The following is a 24995-nucleotide window of genomic DNA, read 5'->3' on the forward strand; positions in this document are numbered from 1 at the left end:
TCAGCCAAAATATTATTACTATTATCTAGGTAAAATTTTTAGGTATCTGCATGTTCAAGTTGTTTAACTTATACAGTTCAGAAACTAAAAATTTTTATAAATTAAAAAAATTAAAAATATAAAGTATCAATTTTTTTCAGTTATGAAATACTATCAATATTTCTAGTTGACATAACAGGAGAATTCAGATGCTGTGGTTGTAGAAACTAGATATGTCATGGTTGACTGTTTTACTTCTTGTCTTCCTATTTTAAGTAAAGAAGCCCAAGAAAAGCCAGAAATGCTATATACCTTGATTCCAAACACACCAAGGCTCGTCTAGGGAGAATATATGTGTGAGCATATTAGCTTGAAATTTATGGCAACTTTTGTTAAGTACAGCTTTTTGTTGTTGTTGTTGTTGTTGTTGTTTTTGAGACAGAGTGTCACTCGGTCACCAGCCTGTTCAAGACCAGCCTGACCAACATAAAGAAACCCCGTCTCTACTAAAAGTACAAAATTAGCTAGGCGTGGTGGCGCAGGCCTGTAATCCCAGCTACTGGGGAGGTTGAGGAAGGAGAATCACTTGAACTCGGGAGGGGGAGTTTGCAGTGAGCTGAGATTGCACCATTGCACTCCAGTCTGGGCGACAGAGTAAGACTCTGTCTCCAAAAACAAAAAAAAACCAAAACAAAACAAAACAAAAACAAACAAACAAACAAAAAACAAACATTTGCCCTATGCCCAACGCAAACATAATTGAACAGCTTAACATTTTTCTCCCAAAGAGTAGAGTAACAAATTAACTCTATAGTCTAGTGTACAGTAAATAAATGAAAAACAAAGATGTTGAGTCATTTATTTTAACTGCACAACTGGGAAAATAACACTTCTTGGGCTACAGGCCAAGAGCTTTCAAATATGTTAGTTTATAGAATGTGGGGAGACCTGGTATAGAAACATTCACCCCTCGTGCCGGGCGTGGTGGCTCATGCCTATAATCCCAGCACTTTCAGAAGCCGAGATGGACCTATCATTTGAGGTCAGGAGTTTGAGACCAGCCTGGCTAACAGTGAAACCCCGTCTCTACTAAAAATACAAAAATTAGCCGGGTGTGGTGCCAGGTGCCTGTAATCCCAGCTACTCAAGAGACTGAGGCAGAAGAATCACTTGAACCCGCGAGGCGGAGATTGCTGTGAGCCAGGATTGTGCCACTGCACTCCAGTCTGGGCGACAGAGTAAGACTCTGTCTCCAAAAAAAAAAAAAAAAAAAAAAAACCATAAACATTTGCCCTATGCCCAAAGCAAACATAATTCTCTGTCTTTCACTCCTAATTCCAACTATTAACTTAGAACTGGAGAAATGTAACATGTCATTATTCCACAAAGTGTTTTATTATTTTTATTTTAGATTCAGGGGTTACACGTACATATTTGTAACATAGGTATAATGCACGATATTGATTTGGGCATTTAATAATCCCATTGCCCAAGTAGGGTACATCATACCTGGTAAGTAGTTTTTCAAAGCTTATCTCCTTTTTTTTTCTTTTTTAGAATTCCCAGTGTTTATTGTTTTTATTTTTGTTTCCGTGTTCACCCAAGGGTTAGCACCCACTTATAAATAAGAACATGTAGTATTTGAGATACTTATACAACATGCAATACTATGGAGCCATAGAAAAGAAAAAGAATGTTCTTTGCAGCAACATGGCTACAGCAGGCCTTTATTTTAAGCAAATTAACATGAAACATCAATGTAAGATTCATATGTACCTAGTTTAATTCCATGCCTTTGCTATTGCGAATAGTGCTGCAGTAAACATCTGAGTGCAGGTGTCTTTTTGGTAAAATAATTTATTTTTCTTTAAGCACATACTCAGTAACAAGGTTGATGGGTCAAATGGCAATTCTATCTTTAGTTCTTTGAGAAATCTCCAAACTGTGTTCCACAGGGGCTGAATTAATTTGCATTGCCACTAACAGTGTGTAGATTCCCTTTGCTCCACAACTACAACATCTGTTATTTTTTGACTTTTTAGTAACAGCCACTTTAACTGGTGTGAGATGGTATCATATTGTCATTTTGATTTACATCTCTCTGATAATTTGGGATGTTGAGCAATTTTCTTGCATGTTTATTGCCAGTTTTCATGTCTTCCTTTGAGAAGTATCTATTCATATTATTTGTCTGCTTTCTTCCTATTAAATTTCCTTTAGATTCTATATATTATTTTGTTGTACACAGTTTGCAATTACTTTATTCCATACTGTAGGTTGTCCATTTACTTTGTCAATAGTTTATTTTGCTGTGCAGAAGCTCTAGATTAGATGTCAATTTTCAATTTTTATTTATTTTTATTTATTTATTTATTGAGACACACTCTCACCCTGTCACCCAGGAAGGAGGGCAATGGCGTGATCTCAGCTCACTGCAACCTCCATCTCCTGGATGGAGCAATTCTCCTGTCTCAGCCTCCCAAGTAGCTGGGATTACAGGCATGCACCACCATGCCTGGCTGATTTTTTTGTATCTGTAGTAGAGACAGGGTTTAACCGTGTTGGCCAGGCTGGTCTCAAACTCCTGACCTCATGATCTGCCCACCTAGGCCTCCGAAAGTGCTGGGATTACAGGCATGAGCCACTGCGTCTGGCCTATTGCATTTATTTTTAAGGTGTTAAATTCCTTACAGAGGCCAGTATCTAGAAGAGTACTTTCTAGGTGTTCAACTAGGATTTTTATAGCTTGAAGCTTCACAGCTAAGTCTTTAAACTATCTTGAGTTATGTTTTTTATATGGTGAGAGGTAGGGGTACAGTTTTTTTCTTCTACCTATGACTAACCAGGTTTCCCAGTACCACTTATTAGATAGGGAGTTATTTTCCCTTTGTTTATTTCTATTGTCTTTGCCAAAAATAAGTTGTTTGTAGGAGTGTAGCTTTATTTCAGGGCTCTCTCTTCTGTTCCATCGGTATATATGTATATTTTTTGTACCAGAACCATGTAATATCAGTTACTGTAGCTTGTAGTACAGTTTGAAGTCAGGTAATGTTAGCCCTCCAGGTTTATTCTTTTTGTTTAAGAATACCTAGGTTATATGGGCTCTTTTATTCTTTAATATGAATTTCGAAGTTTTTTTTTCTAGTTCCAACAAAAATGGCATTGATAGTTTGATAGAAATAACACTTAATCTGTGGGTTGCTTTAGGGAGCATGGACACTTTAATTATATTGATTCTTCAAATTCATGAGGATGGAATGTTTTCCATTTCTATGTGTTGTCTCTGATTTGTTTCAGCAGTGTTCTGTAGTTCTCCTTGTAGAGATATTTTACCTCCATGACTTAATGCATTCCTAGGTATGTTATTTTTTTGTTTGTGGTTATTTTAAATAAAGCTGTGTTCTTGATTTCTTTCTCAGCTTGAATATTATTGGTGTGCAGAAATGCTACTTCATTTGTGTATGTTAATTTTGTATCCTGACACTTTGCTGAAATCATTTTTTAGGCTTAGGAGTCTTTTGGTGAAATCTCTACCGTTTCTCTGGTAGAGAATTAAATTGACTTTCTTTTTTCCTACTGGATGACTTTTATTTCTTTTTTATTATTATTACTGTACTTTAAGTTCTAGGGTACATGTGCACAACATGCAGGTTGGTTACATATATATACATGTGCCATGTTGGTGTGCTGCACCCATTAACTCATCATTTACATTAGGTATATCTCCTAATGCTATCCCTTCCCCTTGCCCCCTCCCACAATAGGACCCTGTGTGTGATGCTCCCCTTCCTGTGTCCAAGTGATCTCATTGTTCAATAACCACCTATGAGTGAGAACATAAGGTATTTGTTTTTCTGTTCTTGCGATAGTTTGCTGAGAATGATGGTTTCCAGCTGCATCCATGTCCCTACAAAGGACACGAACTCATCTTTTTTATGGTTGCATAGTATTCCATAGTGTATATGTGCCACATTTTCTTAATCCAGTCTGTCACTGATGGACATTTGGGTTGATTCCAAGTCTTTGCTATTGTGAATAGTGCTGCAATAAACATACGTGTGCATGTGTCTTTATAGCAGCATGACTTATAATCCTTTGGGTATATCCCCAGTAATGGGATGGCTGGGTCAAATGGTATTTCTAGTTCTAGATCCTTGAGGAATCGCCACACTGTTTTCCACAATGGTTGAACTAGTTTACAATCCCATCAACAGTGTAAAAGTGTTCCTATTTCTCCACATCCTCTCCAGCACCTGTTGTTTCCTGATTTTTTAATGATTGCCATTCTAACTGGTGTGAGATGGTACCTCATTGTGGTTTTGATTTGCATTTCTCTGATGGCGAGTGATGATGAGCATTTTTTCAAGTGTCTGTCAGCTGTATGAATGTCTTCTTTTGAGAAGTGTCTGTTCATATCCTTTGCCCACTTTTTGATGGGGTTGTTTGTTTTTTTCTTGTAAATTTGATTGAGTTCTTTATAGGTTCTGGATATTAGCCCTTTGTCAGATGAGTAGACTGCAAAAATTTTCTCCCATTCTGTAGGTTGCCTGTTCACTCTGATGGTACTTTCTTTTGCTGTGCAGAAGCTCTTTAGTTTAATTAGATCCCATTTGTCAATTTTGGCTTCTGTTGCCATTGCTTTTGGTGTTTTAGACATGAAGTCCTTGCCCATGTCTATGTCCTGAATGGTATTCCCTAGGTTTTCTTCTAGGGTTTTTATGGTTTTAGGTCTAACATTTAAGTCTCTAATCCATCTTGAATTAATTTTCATATAAGGAGTAAGGATCCAGTTTCAGCTTTCTACTTATGGTTAGCCAATTTTTCCAGCACCATTTATTAAATAGGGAACCCTTTCCCCATTTCTTGTTTTTGTCAGATTTGTCAAAGATCAGATGGTTGTAGATGTGTGGTATTATTTCTGAGGGCTCTGTTCTGTTCCATTGGTCTATATCTCTGTTTTGGTACCAGTACCATGCTGTTTTGGTTACTGTAGCCTTGTAGTATAGTTTGAAGTCAGGTAGCGTGGTGCCTCCAGCTTTGTTCTTTTGGCTTAGGATTGTCTTGGCAATGCAGGCTCTTTATTGGTTCCATATGAACTTTAAAGCAGTTTTTTCCAATTCTGTGAAGAAAGTCATTGGTAGCTTAATGGGGATGGCATTGAATCTATAACTTACCTTGGGCAGTATGCCCATTTTCACAATATTGAGTCTTCCTATCCATGAGCATAGTATGTTCTTCCATTTGTTTGTGTCCTCTTTTATTTTGCTGAGCAGTGGTTTGTAGTTCTCCTTGAAGAGGTCCTTCACATCCCTTGTAAGTTGGATTCCTAGGTATTTTATTCTCTTTGAAGCTATTGTGAATGGGAGTTCATTCATGATTTGGCTCTCTGTTTGTCTGTTACTGGTGTATAAGAATGCTTGTGATTTTTGCACATTAATTTTGTATCCTGAGACTTTGCTGAAGTTGCTTATCAACTTAAGATTTTTGGCTGAGATGATGGGATTTTCTAAATATACAATCTTGTCATCTGCAGACAGGGACAATTTGACTTCCTCTTTTCCCAATTGAATACCCTTTATTTCTTTCTTCTGCCTGATTGCCCTGGCCAGAACTTCCAACACTATGTTGAATAGGAGTGGTGAGAGAGGGTCTCCCTCTCTTATGCCAGTTTTCATGGGGAATGCTTCCAGTTTTTGCCCATTCAGTATATTGGCTGTGGATTTGTCATAAATAGCTCTTATTATTTTGAGATATGTTCCATCAGTACCAAATTTATTGAGAGTTTTTAGCATGAAGGGCTGTTGAATTTTGTCAAAGGCCTTTTCTGCATCTATTGAGATAATCATGTGGTTTTGTCTTTGGTTCTGTTTATGTGTTGGATTACGTTTATTGATTGGCATATTGAACCAGCCTTGCATCCCAGGGATGAAGCCCACTTGATCATGGTGGATAAGGTTTGTGATGTGCTGCTGTATTCGGTTTGCCAGTATTTTATTGAGGATTTTTGCATTGATGTTCATCAGGGATATTGTTCTAAACTTCTCTTTTTTTGTTGTGTCTCTGCCAGGCTTTGGTATCAGGATGATTCTGGCCTCATAAAATGAGTTAGAGAGGATTCCCTCTTTTTCTATTGATTGGAATAGTTTCAGAAGGAGTGGTAGCAACACCTCCTTGTACCTCCGGTAGAATTTGGCCATGAATCCATCTGGTCCTGGACTTTTTTGGTTGGTAGGCTATTAATTATTGCCTCAATTTCAGAGCCTGTTAATGGTCTATTCGGGGACTCAACTTCTTCCTTGTTTAGTCTTGGGAGAGTGTAAGTGTTCAGGAATTTATCCATTTCTTCTAGGTTTTCTAGTTTATTTGTGTAGATGTGTTTATAGTATTCTCTGATGGTAATTTGTATTTCCATGGGGTTGGTGGTGATATCCCCATTATCTTTTTTTATGGCATCTATTTGATTCTTCTCTCTTTTCTTCTGCATTAGTCTTGTTAGCAGGTCTATCAATTTTGTTGATCTTTTCAAAAAACCAGCTTCTGGTTTCATTGAATTTTTTGAAGGGTTTTTTGTGTCTCTATCTCCTTCAGTTCTACTCTGATCTTAGTTATTTATTGCCTTCTGCTAGCTTTTGAATGTGTTTGCTCTTGCTTCTCTAGTTTTTAATTGTGATGTTAGGGTGTCAATTTTAGATCTTTCCTGCTTTCTCTTGTGGGCATTTAGTGCTATAAATTTCCCTCTACACACTGCTTTAAATGTGTCCCAGAGATTCTGGTATGTTGAACTTTTATCTCTTTATCTTGTTGAATTGCTCTGGCTAGGACTTCCAAAACTATGTTGAATAGGAGTGTTTAGAGTGGATATTCTCATTTTTATTCTTATGAAGAATGTATACAGCTTTCACCTCTTCAGTATGATGTTGGCTGAGAATTTGTCATAGATGGCTCTTATTATTGTGAGATATGTTTCTTCAATGCCTAGTTTGCTGAGGATTTTTTTTAACAAATATTGGATTTTCTTGAGTGCTTTTTCTGCATCTATTGTTATAATGATCTGATCTTATGAGTTTAATTATCTTTACATGGTGAATCACACTTATTGACTTGCATATGATGAAACATCTTCGCAGTCATAAAATAATACTCACATGATTGTGGAAAAATAACTTTTTGATTTGCTTATGAACTCAGCTTGCTAATATTTCAGGAAGGATTTTTGTTTCAATGTTCACCAGGAATATTGGACTGTAGATTTTTTTGTTGTGTCTTAGACTTTCGTATCAAGATGATACTGATTTCATATAACAAGTTAGGAAGGAAACCCATTTTCATTTTTGGAATACATTCAGTAGAACTAGTACCAGATAATATTTGTATTTGTGGTAAAATTAGGCTGCAAATTCATCTGATCCAGGGCTTGTTACATTTTGTAGGGTTTTTATTACAAATTCAATTTTATTATACATTTAATACATTTTTGCTTTGTTCAAGACTTCTCTTTTTTCCTGATCCAATCATGGGTAGTTGTGTGTATTGACACATACGCCAATGGAGCAGAAAAGTGAGACCAGAAGTATATTCATGTATTTAGAGATAACTAATTATAGATGTAGGTGAACATTTCGTAGGGAAAAAATAGTATCTTCAACAAATGGTGTCAAGAAAACTTTACATCCACATGCAGAGAAATGATACCATATTACACCATATATAAAAATCAACTCAAAATAAATTAGATACTTAAACATAAGGCTTGAAACTCTGAAACTACTACGAGAAATATAGAGTGAATCCCTATAACATTGGTCTAGGCAGTGACTTTAGCTTAACCTCAAAATCTCAGGGAATCAAAGAAAAAATAGATGAGTCGGACCACTTCAAATTAAAAAGCTGCTGCACAGAATCTGATATGACCAACAGGATAAGACAACTAAAAAACAGGAGAAAATGCTTGCAAGTCACATGTGACAAGGGGTTAATATAAAAAAAAATAAAAAGCTCAAATGACTATACAATAAAAGACAAATAACCATTAAAAATGAGCAAAAGGCTTAAATATTGTTCAAGAAAAGACAGACATATGGCCAAGAGACATATAAAAAATGCTAAGTATCAATTATCAGAGAAAAGAAACCAAAACCCTATGAGATATCAAGTCAGTCCTGTGAGAATTACTTTATTACAAAGATAATAGGTTGTGAAGAAAACGGAATATGCTTGCACACTGGTTTGAATGTGAATGAGGACAGTCATTATAAAAAACTAAATAAGATTTCTCAAAAAATTTAAAATTAAACTACCATATAATACAGCAATTTCAGTCAGGCACAGTGGCTCATGCCTGTAATCCTAGTACTTTGGGAGACTGAGGGGGGTGGATCACGAGGTCAGGAGATCGAGACCATCCTGGCCATCATGGTGAAACCCTGTCTCTACTAAAAATACAAAAATTAGTTGGGCACGGTGGTGCATGCCTGCAATCCCAGCTACTCGGGAGGCTGAGGCAGGAGAATCACTTGAACCCAGGAGGTGGAGGTTGCAATGAGCCAAGATCGCGCCACTGCACTCCAGCCTGGCAACAGACCTAGACTCTTTTGAAAAAAACAAAACAAAAAAAACACCAATTTCACTATTGTTTATATATCCAAAACAAATGAAATCAGAATGAAGAAATAATTGCACTTCTATACGGCTTGCAACACTCTTCACAATTTCCAAAATATGGAATCAACAGTTCAACATTTAACGAGTAAAGACAATGTGGTACATACTATGGAATAAATCCTATTCATCTTTAAAAAAGAAAATTCTATTTTTTCAATCACATAAATTAAACTGGAGGACATAATATTTGTTGAAATGAGCCAAGTACAGAAAGATTATCATTTCATGATTTCACTTAGACATGGATTCTAAAAAACGTAATCTCGGCCGAGTGCGGTGGCTCATGCCTGTAATCGTAGCACTTTGGGAAGCCAAGGGGTTGGATTGCCTAAGCTCAGGAGTTCGAGACCAGTCTGGGCAACGTGGCAAATCCCTGTCTCTACTAAGAATACAAAAAATTAGCCAGGGGTGGTCGTGAACACCTGTAATCTCAACTACTCAGGAGGCTGAGGCAGGAGAATCACTTGAACCTGGGAGGCAGAGGTTGCAGTGACCCGAGATCGCACCACTGCACTCTAGCCTGGGTGACAGAGTGAGACTCTGTCTCATAAATACATAAACAAAATGTAATCTCATTGAAGTAGAGAGTAAAATGGTGACCACCAGAGGCCAAGGTATTTAGAAAAAAGGGGCGGGGGGGGTGGAAAGATGTCAAAGAATACGTAACTATAGTTGGATAGAAAGAAGTTCAGGAGGTTTTTTTTACAGCATGGTGACTATAGATTATAATAATATATTAGTATTTTTGGAAAATGCTGGCAATGTCATGTGCTCTCACCACAAAAATGTTAACTCTGTGAGGTAAAGCTTTAATGACCTAAAATTAGGCATTTGACAATGTATATATACTTCCAAACATAATGTTTTACAGAACAAATACACATGTATTTATTGCAGACGGTAATGGCATGAAAGACACTGAGAGTGTTTCTTATAGGTCTCATGATTAACTACTATGTTAACACAGTAAACAAGCTTGCATGCAAAATAACAGAAAACGTTTTAATCCAAAAGCTGCCATGATCTCCAAAAGTTTTCCAATAGAAAGTGGAAAGTAGAAAAGAGAAAGAAGTTGGCTAGTTAGGTGACTAACAATAAAAACTGCAGACTAAACTTCACTCATTAAAATAATTATATAAAATAAGAGAAATTTTTCTGAATTGTACTATCAATATAGAAAAGACGTAGTATTCCAAATATTGAATCAACAAAGGTCGTTATTTTGCAACCTTGAATATTCACACTTTAAAACATAAGATTCTGCAAAAAAAAAAAAGTATGCTATGCTGTATCATAGAAAATTAAATTTAAAATTCTTCACTTACCATTAGCTCTCTCAAAAATTTAATTTCTAAGATATATTTTCTAGCAAACAATATGTGCCACACTTTATGTAAGAATTTAATAAGATTTTCCTTTTAAAAACAGAGAAAAACAACGCTGATTTAATCCTCTCACCTGTGGACAGGGTATGCCTTTTATTTTAACTAATCTGAAAATTATGTTGATAAGCAAACTCTCTAGTTATAACCAATTTTTCAGTGCATTAAAAAATACCAATTTTCTCATCAAAACCTACAAAGTACCATGTGAATTGACATGGCATGAAGACAACAGTGAGAAAACTGTGGCAGTAACACAGAAAAAGAAGGATTGTGTTGAATACATGGAAGACACATAATAAGATAAACAAAACTGAAGATAATTAGGAAATTAAAAAAAAAAAAACCAGAATTTCTCTTTAAATTCAGCAAGATTCAGCTTTGCAGCCTGAAAAAAAAAGTTCTCTCCACATGAAAAATCAATGTTATTTCTTCACTATTAATATTTTCCATCTCTGACTTGTAGTTACAAACTAACACCAGTAGAAATACATATGGCTCATTATGGAGCACCTGTTACACAATAAGCAATGTCATGTTTGTTTGCTGCATTTATATATAAAAGCACTTTCATGACTTATGAAGTCGAAATTTCAAGTTCTTACCTGAACAAACTGGCTCAATAAATAAATTTACGTATGTCAATTATAATAAGACAAAAGAACACTAACTAAAGTAGGCTTATATAGGATTCTCCAGTGGAAAGAAGAAATAGAATGTTCTAACTAAATAAAATGTAATACACAAATTCTGGAAACACATCTAGAAGTTATTTTGTGTACACTGCTAAACTATAAAAAATCATTCTTATAATCCAAGACCAGCTCATATGATGAATATCTGATAAATTATAAAAGAGAAAAGCATAAGTAACAAGAAAATTATAGGTGTAGCATGAGTATCAGGCAAGTATAAACAAAAACTTTGCATGGGGAGATTCTAAATCATAAGCCAGATTTTACAGAAATGAATTCAATGCAAAGCAGAGGATACAGATTTGCTTCCAGCATTTTTGAGGTTTTCAGTTGTCTAGTAAATTAGTCATCTTTTAAAAATTATTAGTTTTGGCCTGTAATCCCAGCACTTTGGGTGGCCGAGGCATGCGGATCACGAGACCAGGAGATTGAGACCATCCTGGCTAACGCGGTGAAACCCCGTCTCTACTAAAAATACAAAAAAATTAGCTGGGCGTGGTGCCAGGCGCCTGTAGTCCCAGCTACTAGGGAGGCTGAGGCAGGAGAATGGCCTGAACCTGGGAAGCGGAGCTTGCAGTGAGCCGAGATCACGCCACTACACTCCAGCCTGGGCAACAGAGCAAGACTCCAGCTCAAAAAAAAAAAAAAAAATTATTAGTTTTGTTCCAATATTGCTCTTTTCTTCTGAAAATAGGTACAAGCTAATACACAAACACACTCATTTGCTCCATAATTTTCTTATACCTAAGGTTTTAGAGTAATATATGTGTATAGTTAAGTGTATGTAAATCAAAACTAAAATCCTGTATGTTTGCAGGCAGAGAGGTCACATGTTCAAAGAAAAATATATAACATTTTTAAATGTTTATTCAGAACTCAGAATTTCCTCATGATTTATTTATACTTGTATGTAATTTTATTACAACCATAAAATGACTCTGTAGTCAGTAACAATTGTACATTCTAAAGTATCTGAAAGTGTAGAATTGGTTTGTAATACAAAGGAGAAATACTGGAGTTGATCGTCTTTTGCCCTGAAGTGATTAATACATAAAATTATATGCCTGTATCAAAATATGCCATACATGGCATAAAGATATACATACACTATGTATCCACAAAAATTAAGAGAAATAAGTTTAAATTTTAAAAACAATAAAAATATAAACTATGGGAACAATATTCTTTATTAGTAATTTAAAGCCATTAGCAAAAATAATTACTAGAGATGTTAGCCCATTATGTTATCAAGTAGTATATTGTTACCCTCTTTTACCTAAACCCTTGAGTAATGCAGGACAGGTAAAGTCAGTGGCATGAAAACACTTCATTGAATGCACAATAGTTTTAACATGTTAAAAAAAAAAAAAGTTTAATAAAAAAACTAAGTTCATGCATAATCAAAAAATTTTTCACACACAATTTTATCACATAAAAGTGGTTAGTAAAATGATGTACTACTAATTAACTTTAACATTAAAAATTTTTTACCATAATGCAGAAGAATATTGCTCTGAACACCTACTTCATGGATCACTCAGTATTATAAGTTAAACACAAAAAGCTTCTTCACTCAGGTTTTCATCACGCATCTTACATTTTAATGTCCTTATTCTTTCATAGAAAGTGTCGTAAATAATACCCACCTAACAGAAATGATTTATCATATCTTTGATGCATGAAAAATTAATCACATGCTTTCATGTGTGAATAGGAATGAAGAGCATGAAGTAATTTGAGAGTTGAATTACATCATTTGCTTTTCAAAAACTAATTTTTCAAGAAAAAATATAATTTGAATGTAATAATAAATCTACAAAAAAATTCTACTTTTAAAGTTATATACAAATTATTTACCAACTTTAGCTTTAAATTATTTTCTATACTCAGCATTCTGATTTAGTGCAATGTCTGAAGTGTCAATACCTTAGATATTTCTACTGTGAATTCTCTGATATTTACATAGACTTAATTTTGGATTAAATTATTTTTATATTTACTGCACTTGCAAAAATATATTTTAGTATGAGGCCTCTGGTATTTTCTAAGCTGCAGTTTTTTAAAAACGTTTTTCCAAATGCATTACATTTACAGTGTTTTTCTCCAACATAAATTTTCTGGTGAACAAAGTTTGAGCAACTGCTTCAGGGTTTTCCTCTAGTACAAAATGGGTACAACAATATCTGTGATACAAGTAAAGGTACTAAAACCCTCTCGTATTTGTAACGCTTGTCTTCAAAATGAATACTAATGAATACTTTTGTTTTGTTTTTGAGACAAAGTTTTTGCTCTTGTTGCCTTGGCTGGAGTGTAGTGGTGTGACTTCAGCTCACTGCAACCTTTGCCTCCCAGGTTTGAGCAATTCTGCTTCAGCCTCCCAAGTAGCTGGGATTACAGGGGCGTGCCACCATATGCAGCTAATTTTTGTAAAATTTTTAATGGAGATGGGGTTTTGCTATGTTGGCCAGGCTGGTCTCAAACTCCTGCCCTCGTGATCCACCCACCTCGGCCTCCCAAAGTGCTGGCATTACAGATGTGAGCCAGCATACCTGGCTCCTCTTCTTCACTTTAAAGGCTTATATTTTCTGAAAGATCTCTTGACAAAAATTGCATTTGTAATGTTTTTATTAAGTACTCTCTAATGTTGAGTAACATGTGAGCAGATAATAATGGCTTTTCCACATTCCTTGTATTTGTACAATCTTTCAGAAGCATAAATGATTTCCTGTGCAATAAGGGGTGAGCATTTATTAAAAGTGTCACCACATTCTTCACACTTCTGGGAGTTTTCTTCAGTATGGATTATCTTACCTACAATCAAGTGTGACAACCATTTAAAGGCTTTGTGACATTTTTCACATTTCTAGGATTTTTCATCAGTATGATTTATGTTAGGAAGTTTGAGGTGTTGTCAAAATTATTGTCACATCATTCAGGTTTGTAAAGTTTTCAGTATTATGTTTAGTGAGGTTTGAGGATTGGTTTAAAGTGTTGCACATTATTCACATTTGCAGGGTTTCTCTCAAAGTATAAATTGTCTTATGTGTAGCAAGGTGTGAGGACCAGTTAAGGCATTGCCACATTTTTTACATTTGTAGGATTTCTCTCCAGTATAAATACTCTTACATGTAGTTAAGAGTTGAGAATCAGTTAAAAGCTTTGCCACAGACTTCACATTTGTAGGGTTTCTTTCTAGTATGAATTTTCTTATCTGCAGTAAGGGTTAAGGAAGGTTAAAAGCTTTGCAACATTCTTCACAACTGTAGACTTTCTCTCCAGTATGAATTTCTGTACGGTAAGGTATGAGGATTGGTTAAAAGCTTTGCCACATTCTTCCCAATTATAGAGTGCCTCTCCAGTATAAATTTTCTTAAGTGTAGAAAGGTGTGAGGACTGATTAAAGGCATTGTCACATTCTTCTCATTTGTATGGCTTCTCTCCAGTATGAATTACCTTATGTTTAGTAAAAGTGAGGACCAGTTAAAGGCTTTGCCACATTTTACACATTTGCAGGATTCTCTCTAGTACGAATTTTCTCACGTTCAGTAAGGTTTGAAGATTAGTTAAAAGCTTTTCCACATTCTTTACATTTGTAGGATTTCTCACCAGTATAAAATATCTTCTGTGTGTAGAAAAGGTTGAAGACTTGTTAAAGGCTTTAACACATTCTTCACATTTGTGGAGATTCTCTCCAGTATGAATTTTCTTATGTGTAGTAAGTTTTTAGGATCAATTAAGTTTTGCCACATTCTTCACATTTGTAGGGCTTCTCTCCAGTATGAATTTTCTTATGTGTAGTAAGATTTGAGGATAGGTTGAAAGCTTTGCCATAATCTCCACATTTGTAGGGTTTCTCTCCAGTATGAATTATCTTATGTATATTAAGAGATGAGAACTGGTTAAAGGATTTGCCACATTCTTCACATTTGTAGGGTTTCTCTGAAGTATGAATTTTCTTATGTGTAGTAAGGTTTGAGGATTGGTTAAAAGCTTTGCCACATTCTTCACATTTATAGGGTTTCTCTCCAGTATGAATTTTCTTATGTGCAGTAAGGGTTGAGGATAGGTTAAAAGCTTTGCCACATTCTTTACATTTGTACGGTTTCTCTCCAGTATGAATTATCTTATGTCTATTAAGGGTTGAGGAGCAGTTAAAGGCTTTGCCACATTCTGCACATTGGTAAGGTTTCTCTCCCGTATGAATTCTCTTATGTATAGTTAGGTTTGAGTATCGGTTATAAGCTTTTCCACATTCTTCACATTTGTGGGGTTTCTCTCCAGTATAAATTATCTTATGGTTAGTAATGTTTGAGAATAGGTTAAAAGCTTTTCCATGTTCTTCAAATTTGCAGAGGTTCTCTCCAGTATGAATTATCTTTTGTGTAGTAAGGTGTGAGGACTGGTTAAAAACTTTGCCATGTTCTTCACATCTGTAGGGTTTCTCTCCAGTATGAATAATTTTATGGATAGTAAGGTGTGAGGACTGTTTAAAGGGCTTGCCAAATTCTTCACATTTGTTGAGTTTCTCTTTAGTATGAATTACCTTATGTCTAGTAAGTTGATAGGACTGATTAAAGGCTTTTCCACATTCTTCACATTTATAGGGTTTTTCTCCAGTATGAATTCTCTTATGTTTAGTAAGGGTTGAGAATCGGTTAAAAGCTTTGCCACATTCTTCACATTTGTAGGGTTTCTCTCCTGTATGAATTTTCTTATGTTCAGTAAGGTTTGAAGACTGGCTAAAAGCTCTGCCACATTCTTCACATTTGTAGGGTTTCTCTCCAGTATGAATTTTCTTATGTCTAGTAAGGGTTGAGGATCGATTAAAAGCTTTTCCACATTCTTCACATTTGTATGGTTTCTCTCCAGTATAAATTTTCCTATGGTTAATTAGGTTTGAGTGTTGGTTAAAAGCTTTGCCACATTCTTCACATTTATAGGATTTCTCTGCAGTATGAATTTTCTTATGTTCAGTAAGGTTTGAAGATTGGTTAAAAGCTTTGCCACATTCTTTACATTTGTAGGGTTTCTCTCCAGTATGAATTATCTTATGTCTAGTAAGAGTTGAGAACTGGTTAAAGACTTTCCCACATTCTTCACATTTGTAGGGTTTCCCTTCCATTAGAATTTTCTTATGTGCAGTAAGTTTTAAGGACTGGTTAAAAGCTTTGTCACATTCTTCACATTTGTCGGGTTTCTCTCCAGTATGAATTTTCTCCTGTTTATTAAGGTTTGAGGATATGTTAAACCCTCTGCCACATTCTTTACATTTGAAGGGTTTCTCCCCAGCATGAATTCTCTTATGGTTAGTAAGATTTGAGAATAGGTTAAAAGCTTTTCCACATTCTTCACATTTATAGAGGTTCTCGCCAGTGTGAAGTATCTTTTGTGTGGTAAGGTGTGAGGACTGGCTAAAGACTTTGTCACATTCTTCACATTTGTAAGGTTTTTCTCCAGTATTAATTATTTTATGTATAGTAAGGTGTGAGGCCTGTTTAAAGGCCTTGCCACATTCTTCATATTTGCTGGGTTTCTCTTCAGTATGAATTATCTTATGCCTAGTAAGTTGTGAGGACTGGTTAAAGGCTTTGCCACATTCTTCATATATGTAGGGTTTTTCTCCAGTATGAATTCTCTTATGTTTAGTAAGAGTTGAGAACCAGTTAAAGGCTTTTCCACATTCTTCACATTTGTAGGAATTCACTCTAGTATGAATTCTTCTATGCTGAGTTAGTTGTGAAAGAATGCAAAATAATTTGCCACATTCTTTACATTTGAAGTGCTTGTTTCCTGTATGTCTTCTCTTATATCTATTTGAATTTGAAAATTTATCAAAGACTTTCATATATTTATTACATTGGAATATTTTGCTTGGGGTAGCTGTCAAACATTGTTTAACTGTATTATGACCTCCTTTGTGCCCCATACACTCATCCACATGTTTATAGCCTTTTCTTAACTGTAAATTCTCATATTCACATCTTCCATATCTTCTCAGTGTCACTTTTTGGAAAGAATCTTTTATGTTCTGCTCTGGCCAAAGGTCTTGGGCAAAATGGAAAGACATTACTGAAAGAAATCAAAATAAGAAATTACTGCACTTGCTAGACTCATAAATATACTTTACAAATCTAATCTATAAAATTGTACAAACTACATAAGCAAGATTGCATAGTAAAATACCACAGGCTCTAATTTCTTCATAGACACATAAATGTAACAAAAACATAATGACCAAAATACATTTGTGGAAAATGTATACATGAGTTCGGTGTGCAGTGCCCCAGGTGAGCACAATGCAAAGAGCCACAGAGAAGACACAAGTCTGTTTTATTTACCAACAAAGTTCTTTCTGTTCCCCAATATAACACAGTGCCTTTAGAAGTAAATTGCCTACTCCTAGTTTTTCTTTTTTAAAGAAAAGAAAAATAATAACAAACATATACATCTTCATTTCTGGCTTCTACATGCCTTCGCAGACATTGGTTTCTGTCTCCCATGACATAGAAGGCTGAAAGAAATGGTGGTATGCTTTGGAATGACATTTTGAGTCTGCTGAGATCAAAGGTAAATGTTACAGCAGTGAAGAGACTGCAGTACTACAGACAGGTAACAGTTGTAGCAAGTGATTACTGACTATCAAGAAGAAACATGAACAAACTCTTTTAACTGAAAAAAAAAAAGCTAGAAAATTTCAGACAAGACACATCCTAAGAACATGTCTGAAAGACTCTCAGAATCACTATTCGAGACAAATGGTTTCTAACTATGCCAGGACAAAGCTACATTATAAAGATTGTGACAAACAACTTGTTTTTAATTTACAAATTTCAATTAAAGATTACAATGTACAAAAAATATTAGGGCAATACAGCCCCACAAAAATTATGCAATTTTCAGAAAGCAACCATTAAAAACTAAAAATATACAAATTAATTTTTAAAATTTAAAATAAATTGAATAATACTCCGTGAGTGAATAGGAATACAAACTATGGAAAATCAGAAAAATGAGAACACCAACAAAACTATTAAAAATAGCAAAAAACAAATTGTGGAGGTAAAAATACAAAAAAACCAAAAATATCAAAGAAAAATTAATGTAAAAATAAAGACAACAAACTAGAATACACACAAAGACGTATATAAACATATATAAGCAAAATTTCAAAAGTAACAGACAAGAGAATCTTGGGAACCGCAAGATGAAAGTGATATGTCATTTATAATAATAGTCTTATAAGATAGCCAGTGAATCAGGCCAGAAGGGAAGTGTGATACAGTCAAAGTGCTGAAAACAATAGCTGTCAAGTGAGAAGAACACTTGACAGAAGTGTTCTTCTGACAGAAGAACAACTGTCCTGCCAAATAAAAGAAAAACGCCTTCCAAAATAACAAAATTCGGCTAGGTGTGATGACTCATGTCTGTAATCCCAGCACATTGGGAGACCAAGGTGAGTGGATCACTTGCGGTCAGGAGTTCGAGATCAGCCTGATCAACATGGTAAAACCTCATCTGTATTAAAAATATAAAAAATAATTAGTGAGGCATGGTGGTACACTCCTGTAATCCCAGTTACTTGGGAAGAGACAGAAGAATCGCTTGAACCCAGGAGGTGGAGGTTGCAGTGAGCCGAGGTAACACCACTACACTCTAGCCTGGGCAACAAGAGTGAAACTCCATCTCAAAATAAATAAATAAATAACAAAATTCTGAAAATGTATTTTGGTGCTGCCTATGCCCTACATATCGAAGATGCTGAAAGGAGTTCCTTCCACTGAAAATAACATGATACAAGAAAACGGCACATAATCATGAAAATACATGACTTTTGGCCAGGTACGGTGGCTCATGCCTGTAAACCCAGCACTTTGGGAGGCTGAGGAGAGCAGATCACAAGGCCAAGAGATTGAGACCATCCTGGCAAACATGGTGAAACACTGTCTCTACTAAAAATACAAAAATTAGCTGGGTGTGATGGTGCATTCCTGTAATCCCAGCTACTCAGGAGGCTGAAGCTGGAGAATCACTTGAACCCGAGAAATAGAGGTTGCAGTGGGCCAAGATCACACCACTGCACTCTAGCCTGGCGACAGAGTAAGACTCCATCTAAAAAAAATAAATAAATAACTTTCTGGGAAAGATATGCACATACACGAAAACAGAATTTCACAGCATTATCATAATGGTGCATAAAGCATTTTTAATTATTCTCTAAAATGTGAAAGATAAAAAAGCACAGAAATTATTATAAACACCTGCTAATGAATATACAACATATAAAGATATAATTAACAACATCAATGACAAAGTTGAGGGCAGATGTAATGAATAAGAATTTTCATATGCAAATAAAGTTGATTTTTTACTAGATTATAATATACTGTTTTATCTTGTAGAGGTTTTATGTAATCCCCAAGGAACCACAAAGAATATATCTGTGTAGATACACAAAACCAAGTAAGAAAGAAATAAAAGCATATAAATACAAAAATCAAAAGACACAAAGGAAGAAGGAAAGAGAGAAAACAAGGGACAAGGATACAAGAATCAAATTAAACAATAAGGTTACCAAGTCTTTCTGTTTCAGAAGATTATTTAAATATACACATAACCTTATTTAAATATCTACATATTAAATCAAGAGACAAACATTTGGCCAGGCATGGTGGCTCACACCTTTAATCCCAGCACTTTGGGAGCTGAGGCAGGTGGATCAACTGAAGTCAGGAGTTCAAGACCAGCCTGGCCAACATGGTAAAACCCGATTCAACTGAAAATACAAAAATTAGCTGGGCATAGTGGCGGGTGCCTGTAATCCCAGCTACTCAGAAAGCTAAGACAGGAGAATTGCTTGAACCTCAGAGGCAGAGGTTGCAGTGAGCCAAGATCATACCACAGCACTTTAGCCTGGGCAACAAGAGCAAAACTCCATTTCCCAAATAAATAAATAAATAAATAAAGACATACATTCAATAATGGGATTAAAAATTTTTGAAAACCAAGATCCAACTTGATTTTCTACAAGAGTCAGCTGAGACCTAATTATAAAACAAGACTGAAAGTGGCATGATGGATGTATATATTCTACACAAATATTAACAAAATGAGAAAAGATGTCCAAAAAATTACACAAGCTACATCTTAAGTCAAAAACTGTCATATTTTATAAAATGTACTTTAAGTCAAAACTCCAAAGAGAAACATTAAACAATAATAGATTCATTTACCAGGAACCTATGACAAATTTGTATATACAATGTATGTTGTGTGTGTGTGTATCTCACATTATGGTTTCAAACACATAAAGCAAATATTAACAGAATAAAAGAAACACATAGAGAGCAACATAATTATAGTAGGATATTTCAATACCCCACTTTCTGTAATAAAAATAAAGACAGAATATAAGGGAAAAGAGGACTCAAAGGTAGTAAAAAACAGATATATTTAACAGAAACATAGAGAACACTTCTCAAGAACATTAGGATGTCACACTTTTCAATAGCTTATAGAACATTCTCCTTGACAGACCACCTGGTAGGCCAAATAAGAAGTCTTAACAAATTTTATAAAACTGAATTTTTATGGATTACTTTCTATGACAAAAATGAAATGAGAATATAAAACAATAATAGAAAAAAACTGAAAAACTGGCTGGGCGCAGTAGCTCACGACTATAAGGGAGGCCAAGGCGGGAGGATCACGAGGTCAGAAGATTGAGACCATCCTGGCTAACACGGTGAAACCCCGTCTCTACTAAAAATACAAAAAAAAAAAAAAAAAAAAATAGCTGGGCATGGTGGTGGGCGCCTGTAGTCCCAGCTGCTCGGGAGGCTGAGGCAGGAGAATCACTTTAACCTGGGAGGTGGAGGATGCAGTGAGCCAAGATCACACCACTGCACTCCAGCCTGGGTGACAGAGTGAGACTGTGTCTAAAAAAAAGAAATTGAAAACTTTTACAAATACATAGACATTAAACAACACACTCTTGAGTATGCTCTTGTTCAAGGGCTGAAATAATTAATATTGTGAAGATATCCATACTGCTCAAAGTAATCTACTAATTTAATGCAATGTTTTTTAAAATTTCTCATCACATTTTTGAAGAAATAGAAACAGGAACCACAAAAGTATATAAAATCTCAAGAGACAATAAAGTACCCAAGAATCTTCCCCCCCCAAAAAAAAAGAAAAAAAAAAAGCAATGTTAAAGGCATTACAGTTCTTGAATTCAAAACACATTACAAAGCTACAGAATTAAAACAATTTGGTAGGAGCATAAAGGTAAAAAAAGGTTGACTAATAAAGTAGAATGCAGTACATATATAAACTTACACATATATGATCATTTGCATACCAATAATTATTGTAGCATTGTCACTGAAAGCACATAAGTAAAAACAATGCAAATTTCTGTCACCAAATCACTCAGTAGATATAATTTGAAATACAGAAATATTGGAATATCACCCAGGATTGAAAAAGCAGGAAATATTTTAACAACTATAAAGACAAAGCTAGAAGACATTATGCAAAATGAAATGGGCCAGCCACAAAAAGATGGAGATTATATGATATATATAAAGCAGTTACACTCTTAGAATCAGAAAACAGAGTGGTGTTTGTGAAGTGTGACAAAAATGGGAAAAACTGGTAGTTGTTTAATATGTATTGAGCTTTAGTTGTGCAAGATAAAAACATTCTAGGGATATGTTGCATAACACTGTCAATATAATTAAGATGACTAAATTGAATATTTAAAAATACTTGATTATAAATTTTGTTATGTGTTTTTGACAAGTAAAAATAAACAATCATACCTAAAAAAGATAGAGTTATGACAGTTTTCAAATTATCTTTCAATCCAAACGTTTCCTCCCACACAAAAATACGGATTCAAATATAACTAAATGTTGAAATTAGGAGAATTTTTATGACTGCTCACTTAGACAAAATTAAACAACCATTCACAACAAACCTGTACCAGAAAAATACAAGTCATTAAAAAAACAGGGATAATATTTATAAAGACAGATAATTATATTGGCAGTAGACAATGAATATGGCTAATTTATAGTTGATTTTGCTCCACACTGTCTTAAACTGCAGAGTTAAATATTGTCATATACAATTAAAATATAAACTAAAACATCAAAATACAATTAACTGGTGTGAGATGGCACATCCTAAAATATACAACACAAAAATATTAAATTGCAAAACAAAATTACATGGAATGTAAAACTTATCAAACGCCATCAAGTATGTCAATATATTCAAGAAAGAAATATTGGAAGAAGAATATAGGAAAAAAGTAATAAAAAGGTTACCTGAAGACATAAAAGGCAGAGAACTTCCCAAATTTTGATGTAATAAAAAATTTTAACCAGTAAGACTTGATTCAAAATTATTTTACTTCAAAGAAAAAAATATAAATAAAGACTTTCCAAAATAAGAGGTCGGCTGGGTGCGGTGGCTCACACCTATAATCCTAGCAGTCTGGGAGGCTGAGGCAGGCGAATAACCTGAGGTCAGGAGAGTTCGAGACCAGCCTGACCAACATGGAGAAACTCCATCTCTACTAAAAATATAAAATTAGCTGGATGTGGTGGCACATGCCTGTAATCCCAGCTACTCAGGAGGCTGAGGCAGGAGAATCGCTTGAACCCGGGAGGTGGAGTTTGTGGTGAGCCGAGATCGTGCCATTGCACTTCAGCCTGAACAAGAGTGAAACTTTGTCTCAACAACAACAAAAAAAGCACATGAAAAATGAAATATTAATCTGTTAATAAATATACAATATAAAATAATTTGTAATATCAACAACTGAAAAATACAGAGGTATAGTTTTTGTACTTAATTGAAGTTGTTATGAGATTAAAAACATTGGCCGGGTACAGTGGCTCATGCTTGTAATCCCAGCACTTCGGGAGGCTGAGGTAGGTGGATCATGAGGTCAGGAGTTAAGACTAACTTGGCCAAGATGGTGAAACCCTGTCTCTACTAAAACTACAAAAATTACAGCGAGCCTGTAATCCCAGCTACTTGGGAGGCTGAGGCAGGAGAATCACTTGAACCTGGGAAGCAGAGGTTGCAGTGAGCCAAGATCACGCCACTGCACTCCAGCCTGTGTGACAGAGCGAGATTCCGTCTCAAAAAAACAAAAACAATTGTTTTAACTTTAAGATGTTTTATGTAATCTCCATTTTTCATGACCATTATGAAAATAATATATATAGAATGTATGAAAAAAATTTTAAAAATAAAGCATGTCACTACACAATTAAAATTTAAATTGAAGAAAACAGAAGAAAAAACATATCTAAAGGAAACACATAAAACAATAACAATAAAACTGATAACAGTAACTTCATTTATTTAAACAATCATTTTAAATATAAATTAACTAAACAACTTAATAAAAAGAAATGTAATCCCAGTATTTTAGGAGTCCAAGGTGGGCTGAACACTTGATTCTACGATTGCAAGACCAGCGTAGGCAACATAACAAAACCCTGTCTCTACAAAAAATACAAAACTCTAGCTGAGTGTGATGGTAGTCACTTGTAGTGGAGCTACTTGAGAGGCTGAAATAAGAGGATTATCTGAGTTTGGGAGGTTGAGGCTGCAGTGAGTTGTGATTACAACATTATGAGCCAGCCTGATTGACAGAGTGAAACCCCATCTTAAATATAAGTGAATAAGTAAATACATTTAAAAAAAGAAAAAAAGAAAAAGCCTGAATGACTTAAGAAAAAAGCATACAATATGCTGCCTATACGAGACTAATTTTAGGCCTGGCACAGTGGCTAACACTTGTAATCCCAGCACTTTGGGAGGCAAAGACCAGCCTGGCTAACATGGTAAAACCCTGTCTCTACTAGAAAAAAAAAAAAATACAAAAATTAGCCAAGCATGGTGACACACTCCTGTAATCCCAGCTACTCAGGAGACTGAGGCAGGAGATCCCCCGAACCTGGGAGGCAGAGGTTGCAGTGAGCCAGCCTGGGTGACAGGGCAAGACTGCATCTCAAAAAGAAATAAAAATGAAACTCATATTAGCATTGAGTCAAATAGGTTGAAAATATCAGAATGGGGAAAATATCTTTATTCTATACAAATAGTAACTACAATTGGGTGAGGTAGTCATAATTATATTAGACATAATATGCTTTAAGTGAAGACTAGCATGAGACGAAGATTGATATATAATAGTATAATGAGTTAATCCACCAGGAACATGTAACTATTATATTTATCTATATGTATACGTATATATAACAGTAAGGCTTCAAAATATATAAAGAAAATATTTACGGGCCGGGCACGGTGGCTCAAGCCTGTAATCCCAGCACTTTGGGAGGCCGAGACGGGCGGATCACGAGGTCAGGAGATCGAGACCATCCTGGCAAACACGGTGAAACCCCGTCTCTATTAAATACAAAAAAACTAGCCGGGCGAGGTGGCGGGCGCCTGTAGTCCCAGCTACTTGGGAGGCTGAGGCAGGAGAATGGCGTGAACCCGGGAGGCGGAGCTTGCAGTGAGCTGAGATCCGGCCACTGCACTCCAGCCTGGGTGACAGAGCGAGACTCCGTCTCAAAAAAAAAAAAAAAAAAAAAAGAAAATATTTACAAAAGTGAAGCAAGAAATACATAGCCACATAATAATTGTAGACATCAAGACCCCATTTTCAATAATAAATAGTTCAGATAAAAGATCAATAAGAAAACAGCAAACTTAGAAAACATTATAGACTGTATTAATTTTTTTACATATAGAAGAATACCTGAGAGCGGATAATTTATAAAGAAAAAAATGGCCAGGCGTGGTGGCTCACACCTGTAATCCCAACACTTTGGGAGGCAAAGGCAGGTGGATCACCTGAGGTCAGGAGTTCGAGACCAGCCTGGCCAAGATGACAAAACCCTGTCTCTAATAAAAATACAAAAATTAGCCAGGCGTGGTAGCAGGCACCTATAATCCCAGCTACTCCAGAGGCTGAGGCAGGAGAATCACTTGAACCCAGGAGGTGGAGGTTGCAGTGAGCTGGGATCACACCATTTCACTCCAGCCTAGGCAACAGAGGAAGACTCAGTCTCCAAAAAAAAAAAGGTTTACTTGGCTTAGTTTGACAGACTGCACCTGTACAAGAAATGCATGACAGCATCTGCTTCCAGTGAGGGTCTCAGGAAGCTTACGATCATGGTGGAAGGCAAAAAGTAACTGAACATATCACATGGTCATAGACAGAGGAAGTATGAGGTGAAGGAGCCAG

General features: G+C 35.5%; 1 protein-coding gene across 5 annotated transcripts in view; it reads right to left on the minus strand.

The window, feature by feature from the left end:
* Positions 1-6450: 6450 nt before the first annotated feature.
* LOC105495929 (zinc finger protein 107) overlaps positions 6451-24995 on the minus strand; it is a 101589-nt gene continuing 83044 nt past the window's right edge. For all 5 annotated transcript variants that reach the window (XM_011765850.2, XM_071095229.1, XM_071095228.1 and 2 more), the window contains one exon: positions 6451-16786. In XM_011765850.2, the coding sequence (XP_011764152.2) occupies positions 14451-16786 (2336 nt within the window). In that variant the 3' untranslated portion in view covers positions 6451-14450. The remainder of the gene's footprint in view (positions 16787-24995) is intronic.

This window comes from Macaca nemestrina, chromosome 4, assembly GCF_043159975.1.
Source record: "Macaca nemestrina isolate mMacNem1 chromosome 4, mMacNem.hap1, whole genome shotgun sequence".
Classification (NCBI taxonomy): domain Eukaryota; kingdom Metazoa; phylum Chordata; class Mammalia; order Primates; family Cercopithecidae; genus Macaca; species Macaca nemestrina.